At 33.8% G+C, this 13,067-nt stretch overlaps 1 protein-coding gene across 20 annotated transcripts in view; it reads left to right on the top strand.

Moving 5' to 3' along the window:
• The window catches only part of TCF7L2 (transcription factor 7 like 2), a 227,739-nt gene extending 215,401 nt beyond the window's left edge, over positions 1 to 12,338 (top strand). For 4 of the 20 annotated variants that reach the window (XM_070946068.1, XM_070946069.1, XM_070946070.1 and 1 more), the window contains exons 11-14: positions 2,089 to 2,137; positions 2,682 to 2,732; positions 3,861 to 3,933; positions 10,160 to 10,819. In XM_070946068.1, the coding sequence (XP_070802169.1) occupies positions 2,089 to 2,137; positions 2,682 to 2,732; positions 3,861 to 3,933; positions 10,160 to 10,595 (609 nt within the window). In that variant the 3' untranslated portion in view covers positions 10,596 to 10,819. Of the gene's footprint in view, positions 1 to 2,088; positions 2,138 to 2,681; positions 2,733 to 3,860; positions 3,934 to 4,523; positions 4,598 to 10,159; positions 10,820 to 11,517 lie in introns of those variants that run through there. The other 16 variants (XM_070946072.1, XM_070946075.1, XM_070946077.1 and 13 more) reach the window with 8 other exon arrangements.
• Positions 12,339 to 13,067: the final 729 nt, after the last annotated feature.

The following is a 13,067-nucleotide window of genomic DNA, read 5'->3' on the forward strand; positions in this document are numbered from 1 at the left end:
ACTGCAAGTATGCTGCCTACTTTTGTTATTCTATTTACTTGATTTGTTATTTGTCCCTCTTTCATACCAACTCATACGGGTCCTGACTTCTATTTTTGACCTTCCTTTCTCTAGTATTTTCATCCCTAAATACTGTATGTCAAGAAAATTGTTCATTACTTACTTACAGTGCCTTATTAGGGGCTCTAATTTTTCTTTTCAATAGGCTCTTTTATTATATGGTGATTAATGAAGGAAGTCATTTCAGTAAGAAATATATTTCCATGATTTCTCCTCTAGAGGGATTTATTTTGTTATATCTCACTGCTGTCCTATTCTTCCAAACTAGTAAATGATATATTATGCATCAATAAAATTTGTTATGACATCTAGTCTTGTTTTAGAGACAGTGTCCTGTTCTTGTATTTTATATTCTAAAGCACTTAACTATTTCTCTAGTAATTGATGTAAAATTTAGCTTGCTACCAATACGACTGATTTTTAGCGCAGGAACCTCTGAGATATTAGACTCCAGGGATGAAAAGATATCCCAGTTCCACCCCACAAATCACCCCATGAAAAGTATAAATGAAACTGGACCTTTGCTACAGTCAGTCCTTATTCAGTTGTTAGAGTATTCCCAGTAGTGCATTAAATTTTAACAAAACAAGGAGCCAAATACACAGTCTTCCCTCTGTCACCAAAAATTCTCCTGAACAAGACTTTGTCTGTTACATCCAAAACAGCAGGGTTGCAGTTTACCATCTGAATGAGGAAAGAGAAGCAAGTTCAAAGGCCTTGTGCCTGGATACCTGTAGGAGCTGTATCTTCAAAAGGAACATTCACATCTCCTGCTCTTGCTGGTACATTCCAGGTAGCATAAACATCATAGTGGACATGCCGAGTAGAAACCCGAAATGAATTGTTGAAGTGGCAACTAGACCAGAGCTATTGAAAAGAAGACATGACAGATATAGGAAAAACCCCTGTCAACCATTATCATAATTTCTTACGTTTATAGCTGTATTTTCATTAAACTCACTCTGAAAGTATGATGCCCATTCACAATCGATGGAATATTTGAGTCCTTGTAAATTTCCATTATTATTTTGTTTTTGAAGCAAAGGTTTAATGGACCATGTTGTGTCTAGTTTAGGCCAATTAAAGATTAAACTTAATAGATTGTATTTATTTACTGCTTAGAGAAAAAAAGTTTATTTATTACCAAAGATATAAAACGCTCCTTTTCATACACAATGAAAGTTTTTGAGGTCATTTTATAAAGAATATCAATTTCCTTGAAGTTCTACAGCAAAATATAATTTACTATACAGAGCATTTCCATCCTTTTGTATCTAATTTATAATGTTTTGGAAAATGTCCCATACTTAGCACCATTTTGAAATTCATTCTTATTCATGATACTTTACAAACATTTTTAGTGTAGATATAGTGAGTTTCACTTGGTTCATATTATTTATGAGAACTTTCCAAATTCTAAATTCTCTGCAAATTAGGTTGGAAAGAAGAGTTGAATGTGGAAGAACATGATAATCCTTACGTATGTTTAATTCTTAAAGTTGTCAATTAAAGCCCAGTTTATTTAACCATGCTGATTTAGAATATAATTATGCAGAATGGAAAGAGCTTGAAATTTTAAGGATCAAACTAAATGCTAACACTACTACTTGTTTAACATTGTAGTTTTCTAAACAGTTATAATGAGAAATGGTCTACTGTATGTTTAATATGCTTCACTGCTTTGTTTTTTAATTATTTTTGCAAGACCAGCTTGAACTTACATGATTTAGATTGTGCATTTGTGTGTCACAACTGTTTCATCAATCCTTATCCATACCTTTTTTTTCTTAGACTATATCAGTCATTGTGTTAAGCTATCAATTTTGGATATGGTTGTATTATCCATATTAATGGAATGGAATGTTCAAAAGAAGGAGTATAATTTAAATTATTATTATACCATTTAACTGTGTGTGTTTTTAGTGGTTTACAGCATTGTTGTAAGAATTGCAAAATAGTCCTTTTCCCTCATCTCCTTTTGTAAGATGCTTTTTTAACAATCTTTTTGTGTATTTATGTTTCATTCAGGGAAAGAAGAAGAAGAGGAAAAGGGACAAGCAGCCAGGAGAAACCAATGGTAAGTAAAACTAGTATTTCTTCCTTATAGATACAAGGAAGGCCATAATTTCCTAATTAGAAAGTTAGAAAGTTTGTAGCCTTATTTCTTAGAAGTCCATTAGTCCACCCAGCTTTTCCTGCTGGGTTTTAAATACCACTAAAATTGGTTTCATACTGCTTGCCTTTTAAAACATGTAGCCAAATAAGTGCATGGATAGTCCTATAATAGTAGTCTCATTTTTCTTTAAAGCCACTCACCATAGCGCCATAGTTTGTTAATGCATATGGCATTTTTATCTAAGATATTTGCTGTGTCTGGGTGCATCTGTATGTGTGTGTGTGCATCTGTGAGTTTGACATTAATTTGAGCTGTACCTGTGTGGTCTGATGCATGCCTTTACAGTGGTAAAATACAGCCATTGTTTTTTTAAAAAATTAAGGAGGTTTGCCATTCTTTCTAGAAAATTAGAAATACTGCATAGGCAATCTCATAGTCAATTTTGGAAAAACCCTGATTAATTTTTTCCTTTGAAGCCTTTGTATAATTTGTTCTTTTTTTTCAGAACACAGCGAATGTTTCCTAAATCCTTGCCTTTCACTTCCTCCGATTACAGGTGCTAATGTCATTTTCAGCCATTTAAAAGTAGTAGCGTAAATTGCTTTACATATTTTTTCCTCCTGCCATTTTAGATTTTATTAACATTTAAACACTGACATAACAATAATCATTCACACATCTGTAGCATACATGTATATTTATAATGTGCTATGATTGATAGTTTTGTTTGTTTCTGATTTGTTATTCATTACAATGGCAATTAAACAGTAATGCAGTAAGAGTAACTCAGTTGTACTAACTGTGCAAATTGAATATGCAGTATTTCTTTAAAGAGACTGGTCTAAACTGAAAAACCCCTAATAACGAACCTCCTTAATCTAATGGCATTTCACACGGCACCCACTAAGTCTTCCCATGCCAGCATGCAACCACAATATTTTTTAAAAAAATATTTTATTTTCCATTTCTACTCCAACATATTCATGGCTATTCTCTGCTTTACTTGCATACTGCTTGCTTCCATGCTTCTGATCATTTTTATTTCTGGCTGAAACTAACATATCCATTTTGCTATCTGCTTATTCTGAACCATTTTTAAAAAGAATAAAAGAACAATAAATGGAATGTTTACTTCAAAGCTGCATTATCCCCCCCACCCGCCTCCTCCAAAAGAAACTTTTCTTTTATTCCATTTTGTTTCAGTTTAAAGAAGAAAGCATGTTGTAGATCTTCATATTGAACTGCTCCTCCCTATGCTTTTTTTTTTTGGTGTTTAATACCTTCCCCAACTGTGCAGTCCATCAAGCTTTGTTCTCATATAGCTCCTTTTGCATCTGGAGCTAATGAAGGAACAGTTGATGGCTGCCTTTTCAGTGCCTCTTAACTGGTTAAAGTTTATTTTTTTATGGACAGTCCTTTCCAGGGATACTGCAGCTTTAATTGCAACAGCTAATCTCAATAGTGTGATAAATGCGATAATCACTATTTTTTTTAAAAAAAGAAAGAAATGAACAATCAAACGTTTATATTATACAGTTAATAATGAGGTCATTGATTTTATTTCCTTCTTATTTTTATTTTTTATTTCTTGTTTTTTTCTTCTTTTTTTTTCTTATCTTCTCTCTTTCTTTCTTTTTCTCTTTTTCTCTCTCTTTCTGCTCGCTTCTTTCTTGACCTCATTCAGACCTGAGCGCTCCTAAGAAATGCCGAGCGCGCTTTGGCCTTGATCAACAGAATAACTGGTGCGGTCCCTGCAGGTGTGTATAGTCTCCCCCCCTTCAACTTGCAATGGCTGGTTTTGCAGCTGGTTTATTTGGTACTTTCCTTGCCCTTCCCTTTTCTCCTGCTTCGTTGCTTTGTAGCTCTGTGTTGTGATCTAGAACACACAAGGGAGTGGAATGCTGCTGTGAATGATCCTCTCTTTCTGTTTAAAGGATTTTGCTCTCCTTCACCCATTTTGTTTTCTTCCCAGTCCTTGTCACTGCCGCTAGTTGAAAAAAAATTCCCATTGTAAGACAGCGTCAGCCTAGACTTGCACATACAATTCCATCATTCTCTCTGGAAAGTTGCATACATTGTTAGAAAACATTGCCAAACATCCTTTGATATCACAGTGCAGCAGTTCAGCAGAGAAGACACAGGGCTAAGTCAAGGAATGCACAGCAGGTGTAGGCATTGTAGGTGTGTGTCACCTTGCAGAGATCCTCTTTCTTTCATGCCCTTTGGTCTGAGAGATTGGCAGTGAACGGAGTGAAATGTTAGCTGTAGCTGAGATTTCGCATCCAACTGAGCTCTATCCACCATTGTGTTGTTGTTGTTGTTTTTTATGTTTACCTTGTGCTAACAGATGCAAATACTCCCAAGAAGTGTCGGGCATTGTTCGGGCTTGACCGACAGACTTTATGGTGCAAACCGTGCAGGTATATAACCCATTAGGCCTTTTGGGAAGTAAATGAACTTTGTCATCTTAGTGTTACATATGTGGTTTATTTTTAATCCTTTCCTCTTCCTGCTCTCTTCCTTGCTTCTGTGAGATCAGATTGCTAATAAATTTTGATCTTCGACATTCTTTGCTGATTCAATACAAATTGAATTTTCTTCCTTGAACAATGATATCTCTTTTGGTACCTGAACTGGACTGGTTATGCACATGTGCTCATCTGTGGAGAAGTAACTTACATTTTTTTTATCCATGCAAGAAACTTCAGTATTTCTTGTGTTAAGTAAACATTTACCTAAGGATCTCTGTGTATGTCTAGAGTTTCCAAAGGATATTAAAAGGCTTTATCATCTGCAACAAGATATATTCAGATCTGAGCAAAGAAGATGCAAATTGGGATTTTACAACTCACAATGTTGAATCATTCAAATGATGATTGGCTTTTTACTAATGGAACTATTTTATACCTTCTTCTCCAATGCTCTGCACTCCTTTTGGCATGTCATTTATGCAATAGAATGGGGGCACAACTATGGGAAAGGAATTCATCACTCGATCTAATGCTCATCTTATTACTAAAATGTATAGTTGGCACACACAGGAGTCACCTAGAAAAAATATTTATACTAGTTCATTTGTTAATTCAAGTTGAGAATTAAAGGCACGCAAAACAACAATTGAAATAATCTTCTACAGGTTTAAGTTCCCTTGGTAAATTCTGCAGGCACGTGGTGAAGGGAAGCAAACTATCTTTCTTTTTGCATTTTTCCCCTAATATGGTTAAATTTGTTATTTCTCTGTTCTGATCCAAGCAGTCTTTGAATTTGGACTATTATGATGGTAGGTATTTCACTCTGACACACACTCTTTTCTGTATGTAGTGCTTCCCTCTTCACCTTCCCCTCTGATTCACACCCTTATCATATGCTTCATTCCTTTTTTTAGAAAGTAGAGCAGTTATTCATGTTATATGCATGCCAGTTCTATTAGTTTTGTGATGCTGAGCTATACACATGGATTTAAAATGATACATATAATTAATAGATAAAGTTCATGAATAGTCTTGGGGGGGGTTGAATTCCACCTATACCCTGTAATTTTCCATGCATGCTTAAGAACTATGATTTGTGTGAGAGAAGCAATAATAATAGCAAATGCTGTTGTAAAGTCATATATTAAATGCCTAAATTTTATAGCTAAAACTTATGTGACCAAAGGCATCTATTCTTGTATTAATCAAGCACGGTATATTGAGGTAGTGTTCCAAATTTGTACTCAGTAAGACCACATGTTTTGAGCTGAGAAAGACCAACAGTGTTGATTCCACCCATTTGGCTGTAGCCACAAAAGCAGCAGTAAGAAAAAGATCCACTTATTTAATAGAAGATTTTCGCATAGGCATTTCCAATAGACATTACATCTGTGTATTGCCATATTTAATTCTATCCTGGCATGCAAAAAGGGCATAGATAATAGAATATAATTTCTGATCCAGTGCAAAACCCTTTGGGTGGGCCATATCTTGAGAGAAAAACAGAAAGTGATGGCATTGATTATCAGATGTAATTTCCATCTTACTGTCATTACTCTAAATTACAGTAGCATCTTTCATTAATCATGTATTGTAACTGGAATTTCCAGTTTTAAAATTTCTTGTTATTGATGTGGAATGCTTTTAGTGTACTATCCTTGAGTTGTGCACATTAAAAAGGACATGTTTCTTTGAGTAGAACATATTTCATCTGGATGAAAAAACATTGTTCAGACTAAGATTTGGAAGCTATAATGTGTGTAAATTTAGTTTTGTAGATTTTTTAAAAATGGCAATAAATAATGATAGATTACAGCCCTTAAACACAGTGTGGCTTTATTAATACACTGCAAGTTCATTAATGGAGTAGATTTCAAACAGACAAATAATATTGTTAATTTTCAAAAATCAAGTTCAGGTTCGTAATCAGTAAGACCAAGCAGCTACTCTCATGTCACTATTTATAGAAAACTTAGTAGTCCACCTCTTTATTGATTTCTTGCACTCAGAAGGAATAGTGGTCTATTCTTCATAATCCCATTTGGCTACAACATTGAAATTAAAGGTTTGTTTGAATTTTATTTTTAATACCACTTCTACTGTAGATAAGCAAGTAATTGTAGAATAATAAAGTATCCTCAGTTTTCATTTGGGCTAGGTTTTCTATGTGGGGTGAAATACGATTTATTGAACATAAATACTTTGTTCAAAGATATATTGATTGCTTAATTGAACATGATTTTAAGATAAATATTTGTCCACACTCCGGTAATTCATAAATAAAAAAAGGAATAGCTACATTATCTATCTGGTAGTGTATATCCAATGAAACACCCTAAGTATGTGTGTGTGTGTTTTTAAATGAAGCAAGTTACTAATACTTGAATATATGAATAAAATATTGAAGATAATACATGCATTCTGAATAATTAAATACTGAGGTGGCCTGATTGGAATATCCAGTGGTCAAACTTCTTTTTTTCCCTCATAATATTGGTTCAAATAGAATCAACTAGAAAATAAGAAAATACCTATTTTATAATTTGGATGATCATAGCACAGGGTTTTCTAAAGAACAATGTGCATACAATCTAAGCTTACCATTTGTTCTGAAAACATTTATGGGTAGAGAAAGTATAAATATGCTTCAGACAAATAAAATAATAAAAAGAGAAACAGCATCTTTCGTTGAAGACACAGCAGCCTCTAGAATCCTCTCAGAATTCAAGGCTCATTAATCCAATTGTAAATGTATAGCTAATGTATTTCATCTAGGTGTGCAACAGTAATTGCACATGTCCTGAGGCACATTAATACCTGCTGTCTTTGAGTATGTAGAGATAAGTTTGCTCTAATTATACTGGATAAGAGACTGATTTTAATTTGAAGTGATTTTTAGAAACGGCAGCAACCAAACTCATAACATCAGCAAAGAATATGCAATAAAGTTTCTGGATTACACTACATTTTGGATTAATATTTTATATTTCCTTGGTTAAGTATTGCAATATATTTAAGTTGAACAAAGAAAAATTGGGTGGTAGAGAGTGAAGGAAACTAAATTTTAAGCACTGATCCCAGCCCTACTATATATATGAAATGTTCAATGTAGGAATATGTCAATATCATTGTCATCTCAGAACAAGAACATGTCTACTTTTGTTGCTTTTCCTATTCACTGATCCTTATAGGTTATATCTTTGGCAACCAGGACTGCAAAGAGAGGCATGTGTAAGATTGATGATGGAAGGAAGGGGGCTGTATTTTGAAACCGTACCCATTTACTCATAAACAAGTATACACCTATGCTTTGTGCTGCATGGCCTGCCAGAACTTTCTACCAATAGCATGGGAAATTATCCACGTGGTCCCTATTACATTTACTCGTAGGAACTTCTGTACTACTTGGAAAACTGCTTTGTTCAAGCAAGACTTTGCATGCCAAATGCTAAATGTCTTCATAGAACGAATTCTTCAAATATGAATAGCACTATGTTAGCATAATATTGCACATTTTCCTTGGGTCGGTTTAAAAACACCAAAATGCTGCTTTAAACACTTATTCAGTAGCATTGCCTCCTTAGCCCATAGGGACTAATTAAAGAGTAAGGCATAAAGGACATGATATCAGAACATTGAACTACATTAATTTAAGCCTAATAGAGTTGTGATTAGGAGATGTTTAGTAAGGTTCTGTTTAGAGCCCACCAAACTGTTCTTTTTGTCTTTTTCTTGCCTTAATACAGCATGATTTGCTATTGCCTGCCATCTCAACCTTTTCTGTTATTTTCTTATCTTTGTTACAACTCTCTTTTAATGGTTTCATTCTTAAATTTTACATGCATGGCTCTCTTAGTTTCTAGCATGGATCAGTACATTAGTGTGATTAAAATTCTCCATTCCCATAACAGTTGAATGTGCTTTGGGCAGAAAATCTAACTATTGAGGGGAAAAAATGTTTAGTTTTCTACTTTCCAAATGTATATGAAAACTCTATGGAACAAATGTTGTGAGATGCTGAGATTTATTTATTTAATGTTTTTTAAACATGGCCTGTTAGCTTCTTTATACTGAATGATCGGTCCATCTGATTCAGTATTGTCTATACACCAATGGTTGTGGTTTTAGAGGAAAGGGAATGTAAAGAAATGAACCTGGGTCTTCAGAACGAAAACAAACCTCTAAATCACATATAATTTGTGATCAAAGCTGCAAAGGGCTGCACCCAAACAGACATCACTGCAATGAAAGAAAAGCTGTGAAATGAAAAGCAGTAACAATAAACTGCATATTCCTTTATTGGATTTTATACTAATAACTTTCTGGTAACAGGAACCTGTCTTCTATACAGGTTTTTTTCTCAGAATACTGCTTAACTGCAACTTATGGCAGTATCCATTATTCTTTTTACATTTTTTGAAAATATTAGCTAACACTCTCATCATGACAGCAAATGTGCAAGTTATTTTCAGTTGGTTAATTTGTTATATCCTCATGAATACATTTAGCAAAGAAAAACCAGTATTTCCTAGGACCGGTTTATATTTGGTCTACAAGCTACATTCATTGTTAGTGTCCTATTTTTGTTCTCCCTATAGACATATCTGCTGAATACGATGCTGCATTGTGCATTGGACAGGTGTCATCTTTATATAAGTTTGAGAAGTGGGGCATGGACTATGGCTTGACATAATAGGGCTGATTTACTCTTTTAAGATGATACTGTTGCTTAATGTGTGCACTGCACCAACCATTTAGACTTTCTTTAAGTTGCCAAAATGAATTCAAATGACATTCCTATAAATCAAAGTAGAAATTGAATCCTCCCCCCCAATCCTTACCAAAAAAAAGAAAAGAAAAATATATATGGTAACTTAAACCCTGCAGGTAATACAACCAGTTATTCTTGTTAACTTGGATGATACTTAACATTAATCTTTCTTTTTCTTCATTCCCCACTTTTATTTTTCCTGTTACTTTCTCTTTTTCTTTTTTGTCTCTGACGCTTTTTTTTTCATTCAACACGGTGTGGTTCTAAACAGAAACATTCAGAAGTGATAGATCTTCAACTACTTTTGACTCATAAGAGGCAGGACTCAATGAAAGAAGATTCCTGAGTTAATATAGAATCTAATTATATAAGTAAAAATTTTAATGAAATTTAAAATATTGATTCGGTATCAGTCAGACAGAATCAGCAACATGGTAGTTGTTTAATGGAATAAGAATATACAAAGTACAGAATTAAACGATAAAATGCATTCATTTAATGCAAAAGTAACATGAAACTTTTTATTAAAACAGGCTAAACAGCAAATTACTCTAGATAGCAGAAACAGACTTCTGAAATAATGATTGTCCACTAGTAACTAGTACTATGTTGGTAAACCCATTGGATGTGATTAAGAAATCCAGCATCATTCGTTGGTCTTTTTTAAAATTCTTATTCTGATTACAATTCAATAGCATATTTTCTTGTACTTACAGGAGTTATATTTTTTTCTGTTTCTAGGAGAAAAAAAAAGTGCGTTCGCTACATACAAGGTGAAGGCAGCTGCGTCAGCCCACCCTCTTCAGATGGAAGCCTACTAGATTCTCCTCCATCTTCTCCTAACATGGTAGCCTCCCCCACAAGAGACTCAAAACCACAGACTGAACAGACCCAGCCTCTCTCGCTTACATTGAAACCTGATCCATTGGCACACCTTTCAATGATGCCACCTCAGACATCCTCCATAATCCTGACTGAAAGCTCTACTGGCAAATCCAATGGTCTGCCTGCTAGTAATTGTCAGAATGGGGCGCTGGACCATCAGTCAGCCACTCTACAGCAATCAGCACCGGCCTCTTCGTTAGCTCAACCATCAACATCCTCTTTGCATTCCCATAATTCTTTGTCTGGGACACAACCTCAGCCCCTGTCACTTGTAACTAAGTCTTTAGAATAGCTTTAGCTTCTGAGTGTTCTTTTTATTTTCATTTTTGTGTCAGGATATTTTTTTTTCTCTCATTTGTATTTTTTTTTTAAAAAATGGTGCCATATGGCTGGCTACATTAGTTAATGTCAATCAAGTTCATTGGTCAATATTTGACCCATTGTTATTTCATTTCTTTTTCTTTTTAAATATGTAGATGGAAAAGAAAGCCTCATGATTCTGCCAAAATTTTTATCAACAGCTGTTTAAAGTCTTTGTAGCGTTTAAAATATTATATATATATATATATATATATATATACATATAAATATATATATACATAACTGTTATGTAGTTCCAATAGTTTAATTTCAAAGAACTGATTTTAAAAATGAAAAAAAGAAGCAATTTTGAAGCAGCCTTTGTTGAAGGCATTGGTTCTTTATTATTTGTGTTAAATACGAGCTTGCGAACCAATCATTTTACATCTGGTTTTTAAAAAAATTTTAAAGGCACAATGAATGCAGTGCCACTAATTTTTTCCCATTTTTTTCTTTGTGCGATACAACTTTTTCTTGTGACGTTACTTGTTATTGTTTAAATGTACAGAAACAAAGGTTAAAATGTGTTAATATGCATTGTTCCATGGTGTTGTCCTTTTTGGGGGAGGGAATGCTACTCAATTAAAAAGTATCACAACGCTATTGGACCAGTAGTATTTATTGCTTTAGAAATTGCTTGTTGTTACCTGTATGTTGTCCATTTTTTAAATGTTTTCCTTTTCCCCCTTCAGATGTTTTGTAAAGTTTTTTTCCCTTTTAATGTACACACCATATATATAAAAACAACTCATTTGTACAAGGTTTTTAAGTTTATGTATAAATGTTATATATATTTTTGTTTATTACCTTTTGTTTTATTTACTTTATTCTTTATTTTGTTTTCTATCACGCAGTTGCCACCAAATGGACATTTGCAGATGGATCAATAGTATGTATGTGTGTGTATATAAAGCTTATATATAAGCTTTAAAGCCATTACATGAAATAAGACTTGAAAATTTAGCACAGAACTTTTTTGTGATGCTGTTGGAAATGCAGCAGTGTCTCCTTTTGGAATACAAATAAATTTCCCTGCCACTTGTAGGCTGTGAGCAAAACTTTATGTGCCAAAATTCTCAGTGATTTTTGTCTTTCCACAACAACTTTTTTACACTGTATTTTTTTTCTTCATCCTGTTTTGCTGTGATGTTACATAGGTAGATATGTATGTAGTTTTTAATGTCACCTATTACAGATGTGTTTGGTAGCAGATTGTCCAGAAAGCATTTAAAAATGAAGAGGTATAAACCCTAAAGGGCCAAATTCTGTATATTAGACTGTTCATAAAAGGAAAAACCAGACTGCCACTTCTATGTACACTTAACTACATACAGGTAGGTAGCAAAGTTTTTAAAAAAATCCTAGGCATGTTGATGTTGCAAAAAAAAACTTTTTTTTAAAGATAAAATGCTGTATAAAGCTGAAAAAAATGTTCATCTGTTCATCCAGTGCCATTGTAGTTGACATGAAGCTATTGTAAAACTGTCTCCAGTTTTCTTCTCTGGTTTATTAAAGATGCTAACTATGACATATTTTTTTGGCGGGGGGAGGGTCCTTTGAATGTTTTCTAACAGTTGTGATGTTACTGTTCCGTTTTATTGCTCTTATTCCAATTTTTCATTTTAATGGTTTGGAAGCCATTTTTGTAATGAATAAATGTCCATGCTGTACAGTATCTGTAGCATGCAGTTCTGGATTAATAAAAGCAACTTAGTATGTGCAGATGAAAAGTTTCAGCTCATTTACCATAGGCTTCCTTTAATCCTTGGTCTACATCACAGCCAAAAAGTCTTTCAATCATGTACTTTTTGCCTCCATTTTATACAACAGCTACATAATCTGTGTGTGTATAGTTTGTGGAATAAATTGCCAACAACCATGGTAAGGATAGTTATTAAATATTTATTAATTGCCTAATCTGAATGCTGTGTAGAAAGTTTTCTATTCAGTACAATATGCAATAGACTCGGGACCAATAAGAGACAGGACAGATAATTGTTGCTAGGAATTGCCCAAATTCACAGTATGTACTAAATTTGAGCCTCATAATCTAATAATTTTAGACAATCCTTGGGACTGTTGTCAGGTTTTTGTTTTTTTTTAAATAGGGCTTCCTTTAAAAGAGCTAAGAAATTCTAGTAGTTTCAAAAAACAATTAAAAGAAGCACATAAGTCTCAGTGCTTCTGCTTTCCATAACTTCTTCCAGTAAGCAAAAAATGATAGTTCTCCACATTCTAGATTATTTATTTGTTAGATTTGTATTCCACACTTTCTCCAGAAGCTCAAGGTGCTTAGTTGGAGATTTCCCTTCAATATTAGAAAATTACAGACTTCTTTCCTTGCCTATTCCTGTGATTGGAACTTACTGTAAAAGTCCCATGTCAAATACTAGAAAAAGGAAAA

Source organism: Pituophis catenifer, unplaced genomic scaffold (assembly GCF_029215685.1).
Source record: "Pituophis catenifer annectens isolate HBS135680 unplaced genomic scaffold, rPitCat1.0.hap2 SCAF_6, whole genome shotgun sequence".
NCBI classification, from domain to species: Eukaryota; Metazoa; Chordata; class Lepidosauria; order Squamata; family Colubridae; genus Pituophis; species Pituophis catenifer.